Source organism: Orycteropus afer, unplaced genomic scaffold (genome assembly GCF_000298275.1).
Source record: "Orycteropus afer afer isolate SDZICR_OR568_19922 unplaced genomic scaffold, OryAfe1.0 scaffold00209, whole genome shotgun sequence".
Classification (NCBI taxonomy): Eukaryota; Metazoa; Chordata; class Mammalia; order Tubulidentata; family Orycteropodidae; genus Orycteropus; species Orycteropus afer.
The window spans coordinates 1,019,210-1,043,830 of NW_006921796.1; the positions used below are offsets into that span (position 1 = coordinate 1,019,210).

At 45.4% G+C, this 24,621-nt stretch overlaps 1 protein-coding gene across 1 annotated transcript in view; it reads right to left on the reverse strand.

Annotated features, from left to right (window-relative positions):
* Positions 1-13,371: 13,371 nt before the first annotated feature.
* Positions 13,372-24,621, reverse strand: part of BTBD11 (BTB domain containing 11) — a 438,517-nt gene continuing 427,267 nt past the window's right edge. Inside the window, exons 15-17 of the mRNA XM_042781971.1 lie at positions 23,442-23,510; positions 19,834-19,947; positions 13,372-13,581 (exon numbers count right to left, since the gene is read on the reverse strand). Coding sequence (XP_042637905.1) covers positions 13,372-13,581; positions 19,834-19,947; positions 23,442-23,510 — 393 coding nt within the window. The remainder of the gene's footprint in view (positions 13,582-19,833; positions 19,948-23,441; positions 23,511-24,621) is intronic.

A 24,621-nucleotide genomic window follows, 5' to 3' on the forward strand; every position in this document is an offset into this window, starting at 1 on the left:
CAATCTACTTCAGTAGTGATACTATCTTGGAAACCCAAGGAGGGGTCGCTATGAGTCATGTCCGACTCGACAGCACATAACAACAACAACAACAACAGGGTTGTGGGTGGAAAGGTGGGTGAGAGTATAAAGGGATAACATGAGGGAGATCTTTGGGGTGATGGATTAGTGAGTGGTGGCTATACTAATGTATATATGTGATAAAGTGACCTAGAACTATACATACACACTGTACTAATGTCACTTTCCTTGATTTTGGTAGTATATTATAGTTCCATAAATCTAACCATTGGCTCAAGCATAGTAAGGATTGTGAGGACGGTGCAGGACCAGGCAGTGTTTCATTCAGCTGTACATGTGGTCAAGTCAGAATCGATTTGACACCACCTAACAACAACAACAAGGTATAACCATTATGGGAAACTGGGTGAAGGGTATGCAGGACCTCTCTGTACCATCTTTGCAATTTCCTATGAATCTATAATTATTAAAAAAAAAAAGTTGTCATCAAGGTGACACCAACTCATGGTGACCCCATGTATGTCAGAGTAGAACCGTGCTCCATAGGGTTTACAATGGCTGATTTTTTGGAAATAGATTGCCAGACCTTTCTCCTGAGGCACTTCTGGGTGAACTTGAATCTCCAACTGTTCACTATAAAATAAAAAGTTAAAAAATAATTAAAAGAGTTGGAGAGAGAGCCGTGCATCCAGGAGGTGGTAGATGCAACCCTCATAACAGTTCTGTGGACCCTTGTTCTAAGCTCCCCCCACCTAGCCTTTTTTATGGATGGCATCATGGTCAGCATCAGTGAGCTGGGTACTGGCAGGAAGGTGTTGGGGCATCTGGGGGAGGCTGGGAAGTGAGTGGAACAGTTTGGAACAACCAAAGGAGAAAAACTGGTCTGTTAGTTTGTATTATGGTGGTGGCTTGCATGTTGTTGTGAGGCTGGAGGCTATTGCCATCAGTGTTTCAAATGCCAGCAGAGTTACCCATGGTGGACAGGCTTCAGTGGAGCTTCCAGTCTAAGACAGACTCAGAAGAAGGAATTGGTCATCCACTTCTCAAATAATAGGCCAAACAAAACCTTATGAATAACAGTGAAACACAGACTGATATTGGAAAATTTATGAATAGTCCTGAAACACTGTCCAATATAATGCTGGAAGAGGAGCCCCTCAGGTCGGAAGGCACTCAAAAGAGGACTGGGGAAGAGCTGCCTACTCAGAGGAGAGCTGACCTTAGTGATGAGGAAAGAGTAAAGCTTTTGGGATTTTCATTTGCTGATGCAGCATGTCTCAAGATGAGAGGAAACAGCTGCAAACATCCATTAATAATTGGAACATGGAATGTGCAAAGTATGAATCTAGGAAACTTGGAAGTTGTCAGAAATGAAGTGGAATGCATGAAGATTGATATGCTAGGCATTAGTGAGATGAAACGGACTGGTTTTGGCCCTTCTGAATCAGACAATCATATGATCTACTATGCTGGGAGTGACAAATTGAAGAGGAATGGCGTGGCATTAATCATCACAAAGGCTGTTTCAAGATCTATCCTGAAGTACAATGCTGTCAGTGATAGGATAATATCCATATGCCTATAAGGAAGACCACTTAATACTACTGTTATCCAAATCTACAGACCAACCACCAAAGCCAAAAATGAGGAAATTGAAGATTTTTACCAACTTCTGCAGTCTGAAATTGATGGAACATGCAATCAAGATGTGTTAAGTATCACTGGTGATTGAAATACAAAAGTTGGAAACAAAGAAGAATCACTGGTAGTTGGAAAATATGGCCTTGGGGATCACATGATAGAATTTTTTTAAGACCAATGATTTATTCATTGCAAATACCTTTTTTCAACAACATAAATAGTGGCCATACATGTGGACTTCACCAGATGGAAGACACAGGAATCAGATTGACTACATCTGTGGCAAAAGGTGATGGAGAAGTTCAGTATCTTCAGCCAAACAAGGCCAGGAGCTGACTGTGGAACAGAGTATCAACTGCTCATATGCAAGTTCAAGTTGAAGCTGAAGACAATTAAAAGAAGTCCACTAGAGCCAAAGTATGACCTTGATTATATCCCTCCTGAATTTAGAGACCATATAAAGAATAGATTTGATGCACTGAACACCAGTGACCAAAAGCCAAAGGAATTGTGGGATGACATCAAGACATCACCTACGAAGAAAGCAAAAGGTCATTAAAAAGACAGGAAAGGAAGAAAAGACCAAAATGGATGTCAGAAGAGACTCTGTAACTTGCCCTTGAACAGAGAGTAGCTAAAGCAAATGGAAGAAATGGGAAGATAAAAGAGCTGAACAGAAGATTTCAAACAGCAGCTCAAGAAGACAGAGTAAATTATTATAATGGAATATGCAAAGACCTGGTGTTAGAAAACCAAAAGGGAAAAACATGCTTGGCATTTCTCAAGCTGAAAGAACTGAGGGAAAAATTAAGACTCAAATTGCAATATTGAGAGATTCCATGGGCAGTATGTTGAATGATCCAGGAAACATCCAAAGAAGATGGATGGAATACGCAGTCACTATACCAAAAAGAACTGGTAGATGATCATCCATTTCAGGAGGTGGCATAGATCAAGAAATAATGGTATTGAAGGAAGAAGTCAAAGCTGCACAGAAGGAACTGGTGAAAAACAAGTCTCCAGGAATTGACAGAACACCCACTGAGGTGTTTCAACAAACAGATGCTGCACCGGAGGCACTCACTCAGCTATGCCAAGAGATTTGGAAGACCTGGCCAACTGACTGGAAGAGATCCATATTTGTACCCATTCCAAAGAAAAGTGATCCCACAGAATGTGGAAATTATCGAACGATATCATTGATATCACATGCAAGTAAAATCTTACTAAAGATAATTAAAAAATGGTTGCAGCAGTATATTGACAGAGAACTTCCAGAAATGCAAGCTGGATTTAGAAGGGGCATGGATCAAGGAATATCATAGGTGATGTCAGATAGATCTTGGCTGAAAGCAAAAAATACCAGAAAGATGTTTACCTATGTCTTACTGACTATGCAAAAGCATTCGATTGTGTGGAACATAACAAATTATAGATAACATTGAGAAGAGTGGAAATTCCAGAACACTTGATTGTACTCATGAGGAACCTGTAAATAGACCAAAAGGGTGTCATTCAAATAGAACAAGGGGATACTGCAAGGTTTAAAATCAGGAAGGGAGTGAGTCAGGATTGTATCCTTTTTCCATACATATTCAATCTGTATGTTGCAAATAATCTGAGAAGCTGGATTATATGAAGAAGAATGTGGCATCAGGATTGGAGGAAGTCTCATTAACAATCTGAGATACGCAGACAACACAACTTTGCTTGCTGAAAGTGAGGATGACTTGAAGCACTTACTGATGAAGATTAAAGACTACAGTCTGCAGTATGGATTACACCTTGATGTAAAGAAAACAAAAACTCTCACAACTGGACCAATGAGCAGCATCACGATAAATGAAGAAAAGATTGAAGTTGTCAAAGACTTGGTTCTACAATTAATGCCAATGGAAGCAGCAATCAAGACATCAGACAATGTATAGCACTGGGCAAATCTGCTGCAAAAGGCCTCTTTCAAGTGCTGAAGAGCAAAGATAACTCCTTGAAGACTAAGATGTGCCTAACCCAAGCCATGGTATTTTCAATCACCTCATATGCATGTGAGAGCTGGACAATGAATAAGGAACACCAAAGAAGAGTTGATGCTTTTGAGTTGTAGGGTTGGCAAATAATACTGAAAGTACTGTGGACTGCCAGAAGAACTAACAGATCTGTTCTGGGGGAAGTACAGCCAGATGCTCCTTGGAAGCGAGAATGGCCAGATTTTGTCTCACATACTTTGGTCATGTTGTCAGAAGGGATCATTCTCTGCAGAAGGATGCCATGCTTGGTAAAGTGGAGGTCAGTGAAAAAGGGGAAGGCCCTCAACAAGATGGATTGATGCAGTGGCTGCAGTGATGGGTTCAGGTATAGTAGGGATCATAAGGGTGTCATTGGACCATGTATTGTTTTGTTCTGTTATACATAGGGTGGCTATGATTTGGAGATGACTTGATGGCACATAACAACAGCAACAACAACATAGTACACTGAAGTCCCTTTCTAAGTCCTTTTGGATGCAATACAGAATATTCTATCATACTAAAGAGTGTTACCACAAACTTCTAATAAAGGAAGGTAGTAAAGGGAATGAATATAAGGAGTCCTGGTGGCATAATGGTTAGGTACTCAGCTGTTAACTGAAATGTCAGTGGTTTGAACCCACCCAGCACTTCTACTGGAGAAAGCCCTGATGATCTGCTCTGTAAAGACCAGCAGTCTAAGAAGCCCTATGAGGTAGTTCCACTCTGTGGAACTCAGGGTTCCTGAGTTGCGATTGACTTGATGGCACACTACAGCAACAAGGAGAGTGTGGCGTGTCCTAGTCTAGGGCCAGAGAGCATCAGCCCAGAAGGACCTTCACTTTAGAGTTGATGAAACAGGTCCAGAATGGAGAAGAGACTTGGCCAAGGTCACCAACTAGCAGGTGACAGAAAGAGGACCAGTGGTGAGATCTTGTTCCCAGAGCAATGCCCCATCCACCATACCACCCGGCCTCTTCTCTTTGCAATCTGTCCAAGAGCTATTAAAATTCAGAACCCATCTGAAGGTTAACTGTGAAAAGGAGCATCCAGAGAGCCTATCAACGACATCAGGGCATCTCTTTTAATTGCCTATTCACGCAGACAGATTGTCGTTTCATATTCAGAGCTAAACTTGGAGATGTGTCCTTCCGAGGGGCACTTGCTATCTGACTGCCTCATCAGGAACGGGAACTAAAGTGCAATGTGATTGCTGACTAGGAGTTCTGTTTCTTTTTTTTTTTTTTTTCTTCTCCTACCAAGCAGGAAGTTTAAAATCTGTGGGTTATTTTTAAAGAGGGTGAAAAAATAGGCCTCACACCAGCTTCTGCAGTAGCCCCATCCAATGGCAAGGGTGGCTATCTTCGAGGCACTGGCCTGGCTGGGATGAGAGGAGTGGGGTTTCACTGGGGAGGTTTCTTAGCAGAGGGATTGGAGGGGGTAAGTGCACACATACTCAACTGGTAGCAAAGGTGGGATGGACATAGCCACTGACTTAAGGGTAGCAAGCCCAGGATTTTTCAGGGTTGACATTAAGCAACTTGTTTCACTCTGGGGTTTATGACTATCCACCACTTTCTCCGAAGAGCCATGGTACCTGGAGGGGGAGCAGGGGACTGATAGTTGGCCCCCGTGGGTCTGTCCTGGGGGTCTGTTCTGTCAGTTGTGTGGTCATACCCTGAGTCTCACATTCCAAAGTAGGTGAGGAGTTTAGAAGAGCTGATTTCCACAAATCTATTTAGCAATGTTGTATTTATATGAATGAATGGCAATCCAGTTGAATTTGGTTTCCATTTACTTAACAGTTATTGATCATTGACTTTGTGCAAGACACTGTGCTAGGAACTACTAGTTACCAATCAGTTGCCATTAAATTGATTCTGACTCATGGCCACCTAAGGAGCTCTGGTGGCGCTGTGGTTAAAACATTGGGCTGCTAACCAAAAGGTTGACAGTTTGAGCCCACCATTCACTGTGGGAGAAAGATGAACTAGTCTGCTTCCGTAAAGATTTATAGCCTTGGAAACCCTATGGGGCAGTTCTGCTTTGCCTATATGGTTGCTATGTTGTTGTTGTTGTTATGTGCCGTCGAGTCGGACCCGACTCATAGCGACCCCTCCTTGGGTTTCTGAGGCGGTATCACTATGGAAGTAGATTGCCCAACCTTCCTTCTGAGGAGTGGTTGCTATGAGTCGGATTCAAATTGATGGCAATGGGTTTGGTTTTCTGGTTCGTGGTCACCTTGTGTGAGTCAGATTAAAACTGTGCTCCACAGGTTCTTGGTAGCTAAGTTTTTGGGAAGTCGATGATGAAGCACCTCTGGGTGGACTCCATCCTCCATCCTTTGGGTTAACAGTCGAGTGCATTAACCGGTTATACCATTCAGAGGCTCTGCTAGGAACCAGGCTTGAAAAGAACTCAGATTTTGGAGAATTTCTCCTTATCTCCTAGAATAAGTAGCAAAACCTTACAAAATCACAAACTACCTTGGGAATCATTGCAGTAGAAAGACCTATGGATGGGGGAGGGGGACAGAAGGATGAACCTTCCTTTTCTTGAGTGAGTTGTAAATTTTTTCTTCTTTCGGCTTCTTCTTAGGAGTTTGGAAATGTCTGCTACTGACAGTGTGGGACCTGCAGATAACATCTCCTATAATGATCCCAACAGTCCTATTCACTAGTTATATTTCAACCCAGTTTTTCAGAAGAGTAACAGGAAAATTAGATAGAATAAGGAACTTGTCCAGGGTCTCCAAGCTGGTCAGGGATTGAACCAGAACCAGGCTGCAAAGGTTTTTAGCACTGATTGGCATCCAAATCACAGCAGGCTCCAAGTAAATGTCTTTCTCAGTTAATTGAATACTCAAACAGAGAAATCCAGGTTCTGGAAGGGTCTGTGAAGGGACTATCAGGAAGGGAGTTACCGGTGATAGGACCTGAATACAGGCATACCTCAGAGATATTGCAGGTTCAGTTCCAGACCATCGTAACAAAGCAAGCATCAGCATAAATCAAGTCACACGAAGTTTTTGATTTTCCATTGCATATCAAAGTTAGGTTTACACTATTCTGTCCTCTATTGAGTGTGCAATAAATAGCATTAAGTTTGAAATATTGTGAGAATTACCAAGATGTGACACAGAAACACAAAGGGAGTACATGCTGTTGGAAAATGGCACCGATAGACTTTCTTAACTCAGCGTTGCCACAAAACTTCAATTTGTGAAAAATGCAATATCTACAAAACGCAATAAATTGAAGTGTAACAAAGTACACTTAGCTCTATGCCTATACTTTGTCTAAAATTACTCATCTGTCAAGGAATCAAATGCAAGGTGAGAGGTGGAGGGTAGTGGGCACTGGCTGAACTTTGAAGAGGCATGGAACGCAGGTGTGATGGTTACTGTTATGTGTCTACTTGGCTAGGTCATGATTCCCAGTATTGTGTGGTTGTCCTCCATTTTGTAATATTATATAATGATCCTCCATTTTATGTGTTGTAAATCCTAACTTCCACATGCTAACGTGGCAGGATTAATGTGGGTTGTATCTGGAGTCACAGCTTACGAGAGGGCATGACTCAAGCCCCACCCTTACTCTGATATAAGAGGAGTTTCCTTGTGGGGGTGACGTGTATCCAGGACATATATGGATGCTCCGGCAAGGCTCTCCCTTGCTCTGGATCCTGGATCTGGCTTGTCACCATCTGACCTCCATTTCTTGGGATTTGAGCTAGCAGCCTGTTGTCTGACCTGCTGATTCTGAGATTTGCCTGCTTCTGCAGCCCTGTGAGCCAGTAACCTGTCATCTGACCTGCTGATTGTGGATTTGTCAGCCCCTGCAACCACGAGTCAGGAGAAGCCTCTACTCTGACACCTGACCCACAGATTTGGGATTTGCCAGCTTCCACAACCATGTGAGCTATTTCTTTTGAGATAAATCTCTCTCTCTCTCTCTCTCTCTCTAAGGAACTATTGTACTGTAGTGGGTAAGGCCTTTGGCTGCTAAGCAGAAGGTCAGTGGTTCAAACCCACCAGCTTCTCTGTGGGAGGAAGATGAGGCAATCTGCTTCCATAAATATTTACAGCCTTGGAAACCCAAGGGGGCCACTATGAGTTGGAATTGACTCGATGGCAGTGGAATTATTTTATACACACACACACACACACTCATACACACTTCACTTCACTGGTTCTGCTTCTCTAGAGAACCCAGCAAGGACTGGAAAAGTCAGTTTTCTCATTGTCTTGGACCCTTATCCCCTTGCCCACACTGCTTGAGCATATAGTCTGAGGTTATAAAACATGATTATCTCAGGGCAATAGTGTAAGGAGTTCATCCAGCTTTAGTGGCTACAGAAAATCTGGATTCCATTGAGAATGTAAAATTCTGTTCCACATTTTCCCACTTTTTTATCAGGATTCTATAGAATCTTTGATCAAAATGTTCAGTAATAGTAGCTGGGCACCATCCAGTCCCTTTGGCCTCATGGCAAAGAAGGGCAATTAGCTACACATGCTATTGCCTTCTCCTCCTCCCTCTGTTGCTGCAGGTGAGTAGCTATCAGTTATTCTAACTTTGATGGTCACTACTAGCTTTTAAGACCTGCAACGAACTAGGAGGTAGAGCAGTAGTACTGAGAAACAGTATCAGGATGATTGATTGGGATGTCCCCCAAAACCATGGCCTTCGGTGTCCAAATCAAGAAAACAAATCCTATGGGCTCTTTGGTTGTCCGTAAACAGCCTCAACAGCTATTTTTGTTGTTGTTATTATATATATATATATATATAAACAACATTTGCCAACTCATTATTTTTCAAGTGTACAATTTAGTGATATCGATTAAAGTTATCGGTTGTGCAACCATTACCTTTAATTGATGCCAAATTTCCCCTCACCATAAATGGAAACTCATGGAGTCTTCTTTGAACCAAAAAAACTGCTCACCTTAATTAGTAAAGTACATCTGCTTTGAGCATTGTGCACTTTTAAAGAATTATCTGTGTAAGATCAAATTGACAAGGGCAACTCGAAAGGTTGGATGGGAACAGTGAGTTTACGTAAATGGTGGTGGAATAATTTGGAAAAAGGATAGTGAGAATAGTTGCACAACTTGAAGAAAGGAATCAATGCCACTGAATTGTACATGTTGAAATGATGTATCTCTGACTGTGTACTTTCACCAATAATAATAACAAAGGCTATGTGATAAAAGACTCTTGATAAGACAATGCAGGGAGCTCTGGTAGCATAGTGCCTAAGGCACTTGACTGCTAACCAGAAGTCTGGTGGTTCAAACCACCAGCCACTCCTCGGAAGGAAGGTGGGGCAATCTACTTCCGTAGTGATACTTCCTTGGAAACCCAAGGAGGGGTCGCTATGAGTCGGGTTTGACTTGACGGCACATAACAACAAAGACAATGCTGGATAAAATAACACTCAGTTGGAGCAATGCTTTTTGCCTGGGGCTTTACAGGAAGAAAGACGGTGAGCTATGAAAACAGAATTGCAGAACTACGGACTGTCAGGAAGAGGCTCTTTAAGGGCCTCCATCCAAACCCGCCCTGACGCTGGGCCGTACTTCTTTCAGTTTCTGTCCAGGCTCCACCTGCGATGGGTGCCCACACTCTTGATCTCCACTTTGGGTGGCAGATTCTTACTCTTTTGAGGAGCAGAGAAGACATTCAGGTATAATGCATATAAGACTGCACTGGTGGTTCAGTGATAGAATCCTCACCTTCCATGTAGGAGCCCCTGTTGGATTTCTAGTCAAGGCACCTCGTGCACAGCCAGCCACCACCCATCTGTCAGTGGAGGCTCGTGCGTTGCTCTGATGTGGAACAGGGTTCAGTGGAGCTTCCAGACTAAGAGGGACCAGGAGGAAAGGCCTGGCAATTTACTTCTAAAATTCAGCCAATAAAAACTCCATGGGTCACAATAGTACGATCTGTATAGCCTATTATGCGGGTGGTGCAGAATCAGGCAGCATTTCATTTCATTGTGCTTGGGGTCACCATGACTTGGAATTGACTTGCTGCCAACCAGGTTTTTATGTCTTATTGGTGGGTGGGTGATGGGCCAACTAAGCTCTAGTTCCTTGGGTCTGTATACACTTCTGGGTGGTGCCCTAGGATTTCCTTCTCATTGTTGTTGCTGTTATGTGCCGTGGAGTCGACCCCGACTCATAGCCACCCCTCCTTGGGTTTCCGAGGCGGTATCACTACGGAAGTAGATTGCCCAACCTTCCTTCCGAGGAGTGGCTGGCGGCTTTGAACTGCCAGACTTCTGGTTAGCAGTCAAGTGCCTTAGGCACTATGCTACCAGAGCCAAAGGAATTACAGGTCTCACCACCCAGGCCACTGTCTTAGTAGGTCTTACCTACTGCAGGTAACTCACCTGCAGAGGTGGAGTCCTGGCTGTCATTCATGGATCTTAACGGGCTTGGAGAAAGACAAGCTATCTCAACGTGGCATACTCCTCACCAAGGGGCAGCCACAAGTCAGTGCTGGTGGATGTTTGCAGCACTCTGGGTTGAGGGCTGGGGGTCAAGGAGGGACAGGAGCTCTCCCCTCAGGTCTCACCATCACTAAGGTCAAATCAAGTCCTCAGCTGGTCCCTTCTGCCTCCTGACCCAGCCAGGGCTGAACCAGGGCTTGTGTAGAGATGAACCCTTCCGACTCATCCACAAGGACCCACATGAAGCTGGGGAGAAGGGGCCCAGGCAGCCCTGTGAGACCTGAACCAGTGGGGCCCGGCACACAGCTGGTGTCACACAGCCTCCCCAGAGCAACTGCTCACCCCTGCATAGCAAGCAGGGCCTGTTTCTTCTTTAAGAAGCAACCAACGCAGCCAAGGGCCAGGGGCCAGAACTCTTGAGTCAGGCTAGAACAGAAGGTTGATTTATTTCTGACTGTGCATCACCTTCTGTGTAGCCTCAGGGTGCATGAACCATTTGATTTATTCCTTTTGGAAAGATGAAGTGTTTGCTACCTGTTTGCCTCTAGCTTGTGTGACAGTTGGCTTTATCACGTGGGCCTTCGCAAAGCCTATACAAGGGCTCCTTAGTGCAAGGGAGCCTGCCACCAAACTTCCCCTCCACCTCTTCCAAATGGAATGGAAAGAGGGAGGTGTGTTTTCGAGGAGCCACCAAATAAACATAAAGACCCCCAAGTTGGCTTATCTGCACACCAAGCCCCCTAACCCCACCCAAATAATTGGTCTTTAATATGTTGTTAAGTAGTGCCTGGGAGGTATAAATTTTTAAGCACTTGACTAACCAAAAGATTGGCAGTTAGAGTCCACCCAAAGGTACCTTGGAAGAAAGCCCTGGCAATCTACTTTCAAAGATCCCAGCCATTGAAAACCCTATAGAGGGTAGTTTGACTCTGAAACACGTGGGAGTCACCATGAACTGATATAAGGCCGACAGCAAGTGGTACTGGTATGTTGTGTTCAGTTAGCCTCCAACTCATGGTTTTCATTGGCTGATCTTTCGGAAGCAGATTGCCAGGCCTTTCTTCTGAGGCACCTCTGGGTAGACTCAAACCTCCAATCTTTCAGTCAGCAGCTGAGTGCATTCACATTCACATCACCCAGAGACTCTGTCAATAAGACAAGCACCTGACTTTTTATCTAGTGCCTTCATTTCCCTTGGCTTATTCTGTGGGGCCACATTTCCCAGTCTCTTAACTGATTCAAGTTCTCAGGCCAGAACTATCGGGTAAAGATCTTACTCGTACTAGACAAACGATGCATTGCTTGGGAAAATCATTTCTTTTAATGACAGAGAAAGCACACCAAACTATAACAGAAGCCCCATTGGGAGTTGCCATGTACAGACCAATGCCTGGAGACCTTGAACTAGCATCAGACATTCACAGAAAGTAAGTCACGGTTAAGGAAACATCCCACGTGGCATCTCTGAGGACACGGAAGAGGCAGGAGATGGCGGTGACAACACGCTGTGTAGCTGTCACCAGAATGGACTCCTCTGTAGGCAGTTTTTTTTTTCCTCTCTTTTCCTCATTTGGTTGTAGGGTCTGGGGAGGTTTGCAAATGACCAAGTAGAAGAGAGGCCTTGTGGGTCAGCATCACAGAAGACCAATACTGTAGACAGATGCGGCCCAGGTATTCCATGGGTCACACATACGCAACAGGACTCGACATCGGTTCTCCGGGAGCTGGTACAACAAATGAACTGCAGCTTTTCTAGAATCTAGGATTGGGCACAAGTTCCCGAAGTCATGCTAGGAAATAGGTTTATCAGTGAAACTTGGCCATCCCAAAGGATTAAAGTCATTCTCCTAGCCTCTACACCATGTATCTAAGTCTCAAATGAAAGGACAAGGAAAAAGGCAGCAAACTCAAATATTACTTTGAATATTGTGGCACTTCACCAATCTCTTTTGCTTATAATATATGGCAGAGCAAACGAAACCCTGACAATAAAAACTCTCCTTATAGATAACCCTATACTGTACACTGTCAGAATACAGAGACTCTACCCTATCATACATGTTTAGTCTTTAAAAATAATCTAACATAGTCCTCCTCTCTGCTAGTAACAAACTATTAACATCTTCCAAGAATACAGAAAAAACTCTGGGATTAATAGTACATTCTCTGACGTGCTTCCCCCCTCCCTTTCCCCATCCCCATTCAGCATCATCTATGAACACATTTCTGCAAAAGCATCTCAGAATCGTTCTTAATTAGGAAAAGACGTGGACATGTCAGTTGCACCAAATGGACTGTTAGCAAGATGTGACGGAATGTTTTTTACCTTGGCAAAAAGGAAGCACAGACAACATCTCACAGGTTTGGGCCCATGCAAATGCATGTTTTGTTATGTGGGGGTGTCTTATTCTAACCCCGAAACCACGATCAGCATGCAGGTTGTTGTCAAGGATTGTATTAGACATAATTATTGGCAGTGCACCTCTTTTGTGTAACCATGATCACTAAGGCAAGATTTCTCCACCTTGTACAGGACGTCAGCAACACTCGTCAGATGCATGTTTACACAGTGTGGACCTGCGACTTAGTATTGTTTCTGTTTTTTAGTTTTTTTTTTTTCTGGAAAAGAATAACAACCTCAAAACACAGATCCCTAAACACAATTCAATTTAAAATGAACTGTTAAGCTTTTAGAAATATATTTTAAACTACAAGGCTGCCGTGTGATTATTATTTTTTATGAACATTTTAAAAAGTTCCCACCCCTAAAAATTTGCCAAATGATTTCTTCATCATTGGTTAACAGTCTCACCAATTTGCTAATGTGATTGCCTCTTGCTGAACCGCAGCTAACAAGTGCTTGAATGAGCAATGCAATGCTCTTCAGGGGAGGGACAGTTAAGTTTTCCAAGTGACAACCTGGAACCCAAACAACCTTCAGTTCCTGATCCATCCACTGGACAGTGGTCCCCGGCAATGAGTGTTCAACAGCCCTACAGGTTGGCTTGGTTGCCATGTGTTGACCTTCAAGCTCTGGACCCAGCTGTGGCTCTCAGACTGGTGAAAGGTCCTTGGTTTTTCAAAAGGAACGCATGGGAGCTGAATTTGCTTATTCAAGAGACACCGAGGCAGTAGCGGCAGCTCCTTGGCCCAGCCCAAACCAGACGCCAGGTGGAATTGTGTTTGAAGTCAATGCAATAGGAGAACTGGGAAGTCTTCGGGGAGCATTCCCTGCACTGGACTTTTCATACAACGGACCCTTTGGATGAGGACAAGTGGATGGACTGAATCCTGATGGCCAACGTCCTCTGTAAGTCCTGGAGCACATCCTGGCCCGTCCCGTCACCGTTTTTGTCATACAGGAGCTGCTTGAATGCTTCATTTTCAATGAGGACCATCATGTTCTTGAGAAAGTAGCCTTCACAGTATGCTGAGAGCTCTGTGACTCCAAGGAACTGTGGAGAGGAGGAGGAAGCAGAAACAGTTACATTTCTGAAAGGCACTCGGCTGCCTTCAGATTCCATGAGGACTGCAAAACTGGCCCTGACTCTTTGCCCTTCGCTCTATCTATCCCACTGGCAATGTGACTTTGCGATTCTTCCCATCAAGGCTGGAGGCCACTCTCCACTGCTTGGAGCCGGGCTGGCCTTGTGACTTGTTTTAGCCAACAGAACGTGCCTAGGGGTGCTAGTTCCGAACTAGCATCAAGAGGCACCTTGAGAGCTCCCCCGTCCTGCTCAGAAGGCTGCCTCTGTCATTAAAACACGCCCAAGCCAGGCTGCTTAGAGGATGAGGGACATGCTTACTGAGCTGAGTCAGGCTAGCTGTCCCAGCTGATGTCTTAGACTGCGGTGATAGAGGCCAGCCAGCATCAGCAAAGCCCACCCACAGCTGGCTGATGTCTGAAGGAAGCTCAGCTGAGAGTAGAACTTCTTGTTGTTGTTAGGTGCCGTCAAATCGGACCCGACTCATAGCGACCCCTCTTTGGGTTTCCAAGGCAGCATCAATCACTATGGAAGTAGATTACCCAACCTTCCTTTCGAGGAATGGCTGGTGGGTTTGAACTGCCAGCCTTCTGGTTATCAGTCAAGTATCTTAGGCACTATGCTAGAGAGCAGACCGCATATGCTAAATTAGTGCTCACTGTTTTAAGCCACTGGGTTTCTTGGTTCTTTGTGATGCTGCATTATTGTGGTAACAGACAGCTGTCATGCTAATGGACTACTCAGTAGGTGGCAAACATAGTTCAAGCTCTCTTTAGGAATGAACTCATTTAATTCTCACAATGACCCTGTAGGGGAGCTCTGGTAGCATAGCGCCTAAGGCACTTGACTGCTAACCAGAAGGCTGGCGGTTCAAACCCACCAGCCACTCCTCAGAAGGAAGGTTGGGCATTCCTACTTCCGTAGTGATACTGCCTCGGAAACCCAAGGAGGGGTCACTATGAGTCGGGGCCAACTCGACGGCACATAACAACAACAACAATGACCCTGTGAGTGGACACTGCCTACATAGAGAAAAACCAAAATAAACCCACTGCCATTGAGTCAATTCCAACTTATGGTGATCCCTATCAGGTTTCCAAGGTTGTAAATCTTCATGGAAGTAAATTGTCTCATCATCTTTCCATGGAGCAGCTGGTGGGTTCAAACCACCTACCTTTTAGTTAGCAGCCCAATGCCTTAACTACAGCGCCATTTGGGGTGATTTGCCTCCCAGGGGGCATTTGGCAAGGTCTGACATTTTTTGGTTGTCACAACTGGAGGGATTGTCATCTAGTAGCTTTAGGCCAAGAACGCTGCTCACAATCCTGAAATGAACAGGACAGCTCTCATGACAAAAAACCACCCCCCTTAAACTGTCCATAGAGCCAAGGTTGAAAAATCCTGACTTGGAGACGTGGTCCCTGCCAGACTAAAGCCGAAGTCTACCTGTGTCACCCTTACATCTTAGAGATCTAGCAGAGGGCCTGGCAAATAACAGGAGACCATAAGTATTTGTTGAATATATGTATGAACAGCTGGCTCTCAGAGTAATAATACCAACAGCTAATATTTATGACACCTGTATCTACAGAGAACCTAGCCAAGCTGATTGGTTCTCAGAAAGAGCATAACCTGAACCCATGACACCATGTATTAATTCACTGTGTCAACAAGCTCACCATCTGCATGAAAGCCCTGTGTAACTTTGCATAAGTCCAATCACGTCTCTGGGCCTCACTTTCCCCATCTACAAAATGAAGGGGTGAGTCAGGAGGTACCATCTGCCACAGTGCCATTTCAGGTCCAGTTCCTGTGACCTCTGAGAGGCTTAGAAGGCTTGAAGATGTTTATTAAGTGAGAGGGCTTATGTTCACAGAAAAGGCACAGATTCCTAGAGCTGGAGAGACCCCAGGAATGCTTTCCACTGACTATTCTGTGCCAGGCTCTAGGGGCATAGCAGTGAGGAAGAAAGACATGACTCTGCCTTTTGAGTCACTGAGTACAGGTAGGGAAACTGAGGCCCAGAGTTGCCTCTCACTCTGGACACGAAGACTCCACTTCACCCTACTTTGTGAGTGAGTGCCACTCATTACAAACTAGAGCAGGTGGAGAATCATAAGCCCAGTCAAAGTAACTCTGGCCCACTCATGGTGACCCTGTGTTACAGAGTAGGACTGCTCCTTAGTGTTTTCCTTGGCTGTAACCTTGACAGCAGATTGCCAGGCCTTTCTTCTGCAGCACCACCACTGGGTTCGAACCACAAACTTTCCATTTGATAGATGTATGCAAACTGTTTGTGCCACCCAGGGACCTTCAGCAAGCACGACAGATACTTTATTATATGTATTGGATGCCGATTATACACCAGCCACTTGTCTATTTCCACATAGCTAATTACTGACAGAACTGGACCCAGAACCCTCATCTCCTAGACCAGCAGCAAACAATGGCCTGCACCTGTTTTTATAAATTAAGTTTTATTGGAACACAGTCATACTCATTGGATTACGAATTGTCTACAGTTGCTTTCCAAGTGAGAGGGACTCTGGTGATGCAGTGATTAAAGCACTTGGGTGCTAAGTGATGGTTTGAACCCACCAGCTGTTCCATGGGAGAAAGATGAGGCAATCTGCTTCTGTGAAGATTTTCAGCCTTGGAAACCCTCTGGGGCAGTTCTACTCTGTCCTAAAGAGTCATTATGAGTCAGAACTGACTTGATGGCAGTGGGTGGGCTTTCCAATGGCAGAGTTGAGCAGGAGCGACAGAGACCGTATGACCTGCAAAGCTGGAAATACTTATCTGGCCCTCAACAGGTTTGTTGATGCCTGTCCTAGACCATAATTTTTTCATGGGCTAAGACTGTGTCATACTCATTTCTTACTGGACCATACTTAGTAATTTCCTAGTGTATAGAAGGCACTCAACAAACACTAGGGAATGAACCCTATGCTTTCCAAATGTGTGTTCTTTCCAACACACTGCACTGGTGGGGAGCTGCCTGCATTAGCTAAGACTCAATTTGAGAGACTCCATGAAAAAGCCACCAGACCTCCCGGGCCTCTTTTCCATACTGAACAGTAGGGGGCAGCTCTGCTAGGGGAAAAGATGGCTCAGTTATGCATCCACAAAATGGGATTCTCACCTGTGGGACAATCCCCAGCTTACAGCAACCATGAGGTTCAAGAGGGAGGTAATGGCACCAATGTCCTTGTTGACATTTCCAACATGACTGTTGGCATCTAACTGCCTGTACTTCATGGGGTTCCAAACTAAGGACTGGCTTCTTTCTTTCCTGCCTCTTTTACTAAACTAACTTCACTTAGCAGCACTGTCTGCCAGTAATAGAATCCACGTGACGTGCATCATTAGCAGGCCTGCAGCATAGCTAGCCCAGGGGAAGCAGTGCCTAGAAAGGGCAAGGGGTGGCTGGCAGTACCCTGCCTTCCATGCAAATATCACGAAGGGCAGACGTTAGCCTTGGAGAAACTCCAGGATGGGGCCGGTGTCTGTAAAAGTCAAAGCCTTGGCTGCAAAGCCTTGTACACAAGGCTCTGGCACGGGCATTCTAAGCCCTGCAGCACCACTGGATTCCCAGCCTGGCTCACGACGCATGGGTTGTATTATTAAGTAATAAGATGTGCTACTGAAACTGCCTGCCAAAGACCCCAAAGTGCTTAAAATTCGATTGCGGAACACAGGCCTCTCTGCCAAGGTGGTAGGTCACATGAAGTCACGTGTGGAGGGGGGATCAGAGGGCAGTCTGAGTGAAGGCAGCCAGGGGAGGGGGCAGAGGACACAGGGCTACCCAGGTTCTGTTACTGGGGACTGGGTGGGGAGAGGCCTCCCTGCAAGCTATTCTGCAGTCATCACTTTAAAAAAAAAAAAAGGCAGGAGCTCTGGTGCTGTAGTAGATAAGGCATCTGGCTGCTAACCTAGTGGTTCAAACCCACCAGCCGCTCCATGGAAGGAAGATGGGGCAATCTACTTCCATAAAGATTTACAGCTTCGGAAACCGAGTGGGGGGTCACCTATGAGTTGGAATGAACTTGATGGCAGTGAGTTTTTGAATTTTAGTCTTAAGAAACCGAAGTACCATTTAACCAGAACACTTGGCAATTTTGTGTGTGTGTGAGTGTATGTGTGTATGTATGGAAGAAGCGGCCTGACCATACTTTTTCATTTACTAATAGACAATCAGAGTATCTCTTTTTGGGTATCAAGGATTATTGAAAATACAGATTTCAAACATTGATTAGGCTAGCCAGTAAATACAGGGTTAAGAGCTTATGCTTTGGGTTTAAGTTTCTGCACTAGCTGTGTGACCTTCAGCAAGCCACTTTAGTTTTCTGGGCTTTAGTTTCCTTATCCATGCCAGTGGCCGTGGAGTAGATTCCAATCCATGGGTACCCCCCGTGTGTCAGAATAGAACCGTGGTCCATGGGGTTTTCAGTGGCTGCTATTTTGGGAGCAGAGCCCCAGGCCCTTCTTCTGAGGCATATTTACCTGGACTTGAACCTCCAACTCTTTGGGGAACAGGAGCTCATTAATCCTTGGACTCATCCCTGGACCCCTCGTATCTGTAGCATGAGGCTAATGATAACATTATGGGAGCCCTGGTGGTGCAGCAGTTAAGCACTTGGCTGCTAACTGAAAGGTCAGCAGTTTGAACCCACCAGTTGCTCTGTGGGAGAAAGACAAGGAAGGCTGCTTCCATAAAGATTACAGCCTTGGAAACCCTATGGGGTAGTTCTACTCTGTCCTGTAGGGTTACTATAGTTGGAATCTACTCGGTGACACACAATGACGACACCAGCATTTATGAGAAAGTGTGAGGATTAAAAAGATGATGTACCAAGGCTCTTAGCATAGGTACCTGCCCTTAAAGAGCTCACTGACTTGCCTTAACATGGGAAACAACATCTCAAAAGCAACTGGGGTTTTCATGACGAGCAACATGAGCATTCTTCCCATCTGTTGGCATAGACCAGCTCATTTTTTGGGTTTGTTTTAAATCAATTGCTGATCTTGTTTTTCTTCCTATCAAATATTCATCCCCTTGTCCTCAGCATAAGAAAGCAAAATGAAGTGGCAGTTGGACAAATTAATTCTCTTGGTCTCCATCTCCTCATTTGTGAAAAGAATTGGATGAGATCATTGGTAACTAGAAATGTGTAAAGCCGGCCTCAGGGCTGATGGCAGGAGCAGCACCGGCAGAGCTTGTTAAAAATACAGATTCCTGGGCCCTACAGCAGAGTGACCTCTGCAGCTGATAGAGCTGGAGGATTAAATACTTTAGAAATCTCCCCAAGTGATTCTGATTAGTAACCAGGTGTGGGGTCCTCAAACAACACTGTTCTCAACCTTGGCAACATATAAGAATCACCTGGCAAGCTTAAAAGAAACCAAAAAACAAAAACCCAACCCAAAATCCTAGCCTAGATTCCTCTACTAGCAGTTGATCTAAATGACGGTGATAGGTCCAGGGCTAAGGATTTTAAGGGAACGCTCACGTGATCCTAATGTGCTGTAAGTGTGGAGAATCCCGGGTCAGAACCAGTTCATTTCAGTTCTGAGAATTTGCCTTTCCATCCCAGACATACTGAATCAGATTTATATTTTAACAGGATCTCAGGGTAATTCTTATGTATGCATCCTTCTGTACACTTGATCTTCTGGGCATCTAGAAGAATCATCCGGGGATCTTGTTAAAATGTACATTCTGATGTGGTGTATTGGGGCGGAGAGGCAAATTCTCAGAACCAGAATGCACTGCTTCGAAGCCCAGTGAGAACCACGGTTCTAGACAATTGCTGTTTCTGATTCTGTAGGGCTGAGGGGGAGGAATGTGAGAATTATATTTTGAATAATTTCCCCGCTGCTGCTGCTGGTCTGGAAACCACACTTGGAGACCCACTGGTCTAGAACCTTATTACTCAAAGTGTGGCTTAGAGCAGCAACAGTGGCCTCACCAGGGTGGCTGGTTAGCTGTGCAGAAGCCGGGCCCACCCCAAACCCGCCTAAGCTGCCTGCAAGGTGATTCATACGCGCCACTCTGCTTTTGGAAACTTCTTTGTTCTCGCTTTCCTGGCATCCTGGAGAGGAGGCCTGAGTGGCAGGCTCAGCTGTGCTCTCTGGCCTGACTCAGTGGGCTGCAAAGGTAAGCTCCCCCACCCCCCTTCAGGGCATGGTGTGTGCACGGGCAGGGAGGATGGGCTTGATTACCTTGGCATGGTTGTAAATATCCACACAGTTGTCCGTATTGATGCTTTTCGCACAGATAATCTCACAGTGTCGCTGCAAAGCCTCCAGCTGGAAAAACTTAGAGGCAGATAGAAGCTGAAAATCATAAAAAGAGCCTGTTAGGGGTTTGGAGGTAGAAGGAAGGGGAGTAGCTGCCGGTAGGGAGCAGAAGCCTCATCTTCCTGAGTGGGGGAGCAAGAGATACTGTCCCGAGGCGGAGGAACTAGACATACCGGTGTAGGGATGTGACTGAAAATCCAAAGGGGATGTAGAAGAATTAGACATGGTGATGGGAATCTGTTGTGGGGGAAGGGAATGTGGGTGGGAGTGAACCAAACTGCTATCTATTACAGAAGGAGGTCAACCAAAAATGCCCAAAATTGTTATGTCCAGAAATAAGGTGAACGATGTTATCTGGCAAGGTGGGTATCCACATGGATCACTCCCTCTGTTCATCCAGATCTCCACTCAAAAGTCACCTCCTCAGAGAGGCCTCCCAGACTACCCCATGTCAAGTCACCTCCCTGCCTCACTGTCTGCCCCCTTCACCCCACCTCAGTCTTCCTCATCGCACATCTCACTATAGACATGATGTCATGTGCTTGCTGACTGTCTCCCTCTCTAGCATCCAGGCGGGCAGGGCTCTTTGTCTCTTTTGATCCCTGTATTTTGGGTGCCCAGCACTGTGCCTGCCCCAGTGAGATGTTCAGTAGCTGTGTGTTGGGACACAGTTGGAGGTAACTACATTTTGGGGAGTGGCTGAAAGAACAAACCATCCCCATTGCTGTCAGGTTGATTCTGATGCACAGTGACCCTGTAAGACAGTAGAACTGCTCATAGGGTTTCCAAGACTGTAATCTTTACAGTAGTAGACTGCCACATCTTTTCCCTGCAGAGTGGCTGGCAGGTTAAAACCATTGACCTTTTACTTAGCAGCTGAGTGCTTAATCACTGTGCTACCAGGGTGTCTTGAAAGAGTTAAAAGCAAGAGTTAAAATGGACTGGGGTGGTCCAAATGGTTAACCCCTTTGCTGTTAACCAGAAGGTTGATGGTTCAAGTCCACTCAGAGGTTTCTTGGAAGTGGGGCCTGGTGACATACTTCTGAGAAATCAGCTGTTGGAAATCCTGTGGAGCACAGCTCTACTCTGATGCACAGAGGCTCACACGGTGGAGTTGACTCAATGGCAAGGGTTTAGGGAAAAAGACTGGTAAGAGGACAGGGTGGGGCTGGGCCAGCTGCTTCTCATTACAAGTCCTTCTGTATTAGTGACATGACTTAGATGTACGTTATTTTGACTTAAATAAACCAAAAAATCCAAACTCACTGCCATCGAGTTGATTCTGACTCATAGTGACCCCCTTTGGGTATCTGAGGTGGTAAATCTTTACAGAAGTTGATTGCCCAGTCTTCCTTCTGTGGAGTGGCTGGTGGGTTTGAACTGCCAACTTCTGGTTAGCAGTTAAATGCCTTAGGCACCACACCACAAGAGCTCCTGTTTGACTTAAATGTAATTTTATAAATCTTTACAGAAGAGCCCATATCCTCTGGTTGTCACCTGGTCCTGATGTATGGAAATCAGAGGATTGGCCCAGAGAGATGGAGGGAGGAGCTGTGTTGGGGGCCTGGAAGGTTTCACAGAGCAAGAAGAAAAGGATAAATGGGCCGTGCACTGAATACACAGCTCTTAAGGCACTTACTACGTGCCAGGTACTGTTCAAGCACCTTATAAAGAGTAAGTTTTTAAATCCTCTTGACAACTCAATAAAAAACCAAGTCTCCCCTGGAGGTGTGGGTTTGGATCCCACTCCTGACAAAACCACCAGCCACAATGTGGAAGGAAGACTGGGAAATCTACATCCATAAACATTTCCCTCCTTGGAAACCCAAATGGGGGTCATTACGAGTTGGACTTGACTTGACTTGACGGCAGTAGGTTTGGTTTTTCTGGTTCGAAAACTCAATGAGGTAGATACTGTTATCTCCATTTTGTTGTTGTTGTTATTAGGTATCACTGATTTCTATCATAGTGACCCCACGTGATAGAGGAGAACTGCCCCATAGGGTTTTCTAAGCTGTGATCTTTATGGGAACAGACTGCCAGGCCTTTCTTCCATAGAGCCACCTGGTGGGTTTGAACCATTAGCCTTTTGGTTAGTGCTAAGCATTTAACCACTATGTCACTAGGGCTCTTCCCTATTTTACAAGTATGAAAATTGAGGCTCAGAGAGGCTAAATAACCTGGCCAAGGTCACACAGCTCAGAAATGGCAGAGCCTGGATTTAAACTCAAGCAGTCCAGCTCAGCATCTGTGTTTTCACCACTATGTGGTGTGTTCACATTCTGAATGACAGAGGGTTCTGACGTCTCAGATCAGTCAGGCACCCTAGACTTTATCTGTCAGAGCAGGGACCTGGCTCTTTTAAATGACTTTTTTTTTTTTTTTTTAAAGTGACTTTGGCTCCTGGTTCAAAACCCCAGCTCTGATTAGGAAAACCAAGAGTTCTACTTCCAGGAAGAAGCAGGGGGGATCTTGGCCTTGGACAGAAAGGAGCAGAAACATAGTCCCTGGACAGGGGAGGCTAGACAGGTGGAATTAGGAAAGGTGGGCAAAACATCTTGGTGGTTTGCCTGGGATAGGAGGCAGGAGGAGATAGTCAGGGAGGCAGCAAAGGCAGAAGAAAGAGCTCTTCTTCAAAAGCATTTGGCAGCTAACTAAAAGGTTGGTGGTTTGAAGCCATCAGCTGCTCTGTGGGAGAAAGATGTGGCAGTCTGCTTCGGTAAAGATTTACAGCCTTGGAAACCCCATGGGGCAGTTCTACTCTGTCCTACAGGGTTGCTATGAGTTGACCTGATGGCAGTGTTTTTTTTTTTTTTTTTAAAAGAGGTGGAGGGAGTGCTACCTGTATCTGAAGGAGGGTCAAACCAAGGAGATTTACGATCTACTCTTGTGTCTTAAGAAGCTTTGTTTTTAGAAGTGATACTTCCCATACAAACGACAAGGGAGAAGAAAGTGTCCTATGGTGAGATTCGAGCCCAGCTGTGCCCAGAGCTAATGCTATCCCAGACTCTATAAATTTCCTTTATCCCTGCTTCCAAGATAGTTAACATTGGGTTTTACCCAGTTGCTGTTGAAAGGTGTGGGTTAATGCCCTAAGTACCCCCGTTCTTCCACAGGAAGGCTCTGATGAGAAGCCCTTCCTATCTGGAGGGACTACAGAGGCAGGCAAGGAGCTCTGGTGGCACAATGGTTAAAAGCTCAGCTGCTAAGCAAAAGGTTGGTGGTTCGAACCCACCCAGAGGCTCCTCAGGAGAAAAGAGCTGGAGATCTGCTTCTGTAAAGGTTCCAGCCTACAAAACGCTATAGGGTAGTTCTCTGTCACATGGGGTCACTGTGAGTTGGAATCGACTTGCCACAGTGTACAACAACAAGGAGACAGCTGGGAGCAAGAGCCCCAAGACTTTATCCAAATGATCCTGCAACACAGGCCTCTCCACACTCAGCAGTTGAACGCTGGTGACCCAAGTTTACAGAGGTTCCACTCACCCAAAGAAAGCCATGACAGGGCGATGATATGACAAATTCCTTACCTCCATAATCTCGTTGTTTTTAATGAGAAGGGACTCTGGGCCGCCATAGTAGAGATACTGCATGACAAGCTGGAAGAAAGGACAGGTGGGTGTCAGTCAAGTGTCAGTGCCACACAGGCACCATCATCTTAAAGCTATCGTCTGACCCTTGGGCTAGTTCTCGAGTCCCTCTATAATACCATTTTTAGTGGTTGTGCTCTTCCGTTTGATTACCTCCTGTGACTGAGAGCTCACTACCTCATAAAAAGAAGTTCCACTCTGAACAGTTTTATGTTGGGTAGCTGTTCCTCAGAGCAAGTGGAAATTGGTCTCCTTGTGGTTTCCAGCCATCAGTTCCATGTCCACCCCCAGGCCCAAAGAAACAATTCTAAATGGTGCTCCTTCTGATGGTTTTCCCATGATCTATGGATGACTATCCGTGTTGCTCTCCCACCCCATCAGCCTGTCTACAACTGCTGTCCACATGGCATGGCTTAAAGAGACTCTACCACTGGGACATTCCCCTGGGAATGTGTCCTGGTTTGTCCAGATGCCTCCTGTTTAAGTCCCAGAGGGTGACTATGGAATATCATGGGACCACCTGCTCCTTATTACAGCTCGGCAAGATCCAAGATGAATTAGGAGTCCTGGGTTTCAGTGTTTCACTGATGGTATCAACGGGTCCAGCCAGGCTGTTCTTTGTTCAGGTCACTTGCTATGCCTGAATGGTATACCAAGTTCCAGAGCTTTGCAGACTGGTGTCCCTTGAGTGGAATGAGGCTCACACATGTGTTTGAATCAGCTGTCACCACCCCCCACAAAACTAAGTTGTTACATATTTAGGTGGTGCATATACTCTCTAGTTGGCCAGTCTCCTCTATGTCCTGTTGTCCTCTACCTGCTTACTTGACACAGACTTTTCCTGCCTGGCTCTAAGGCAGCTGTGTTGGCCAAATCCATAGCTCTGGTTACATCCCAACTCTGGGCACCTGTAACATGAGGAGCTTGGAATGGGCTGTTCTTTATGGTCACTTTAGGCTCTGACAGTCTGAGACCAACACAGGACAGTGGTCATGAGCAAGTGCCCTTGAGCTGGGCTGCCTGCTTTTCTGTTCTGGCTCTGTCACTACACACTAGCTAGGTGACCCGCGTTGAATTAGGTGTGCTATTCCTTGATTTTATCATCTGTAAAAGGAGGAAT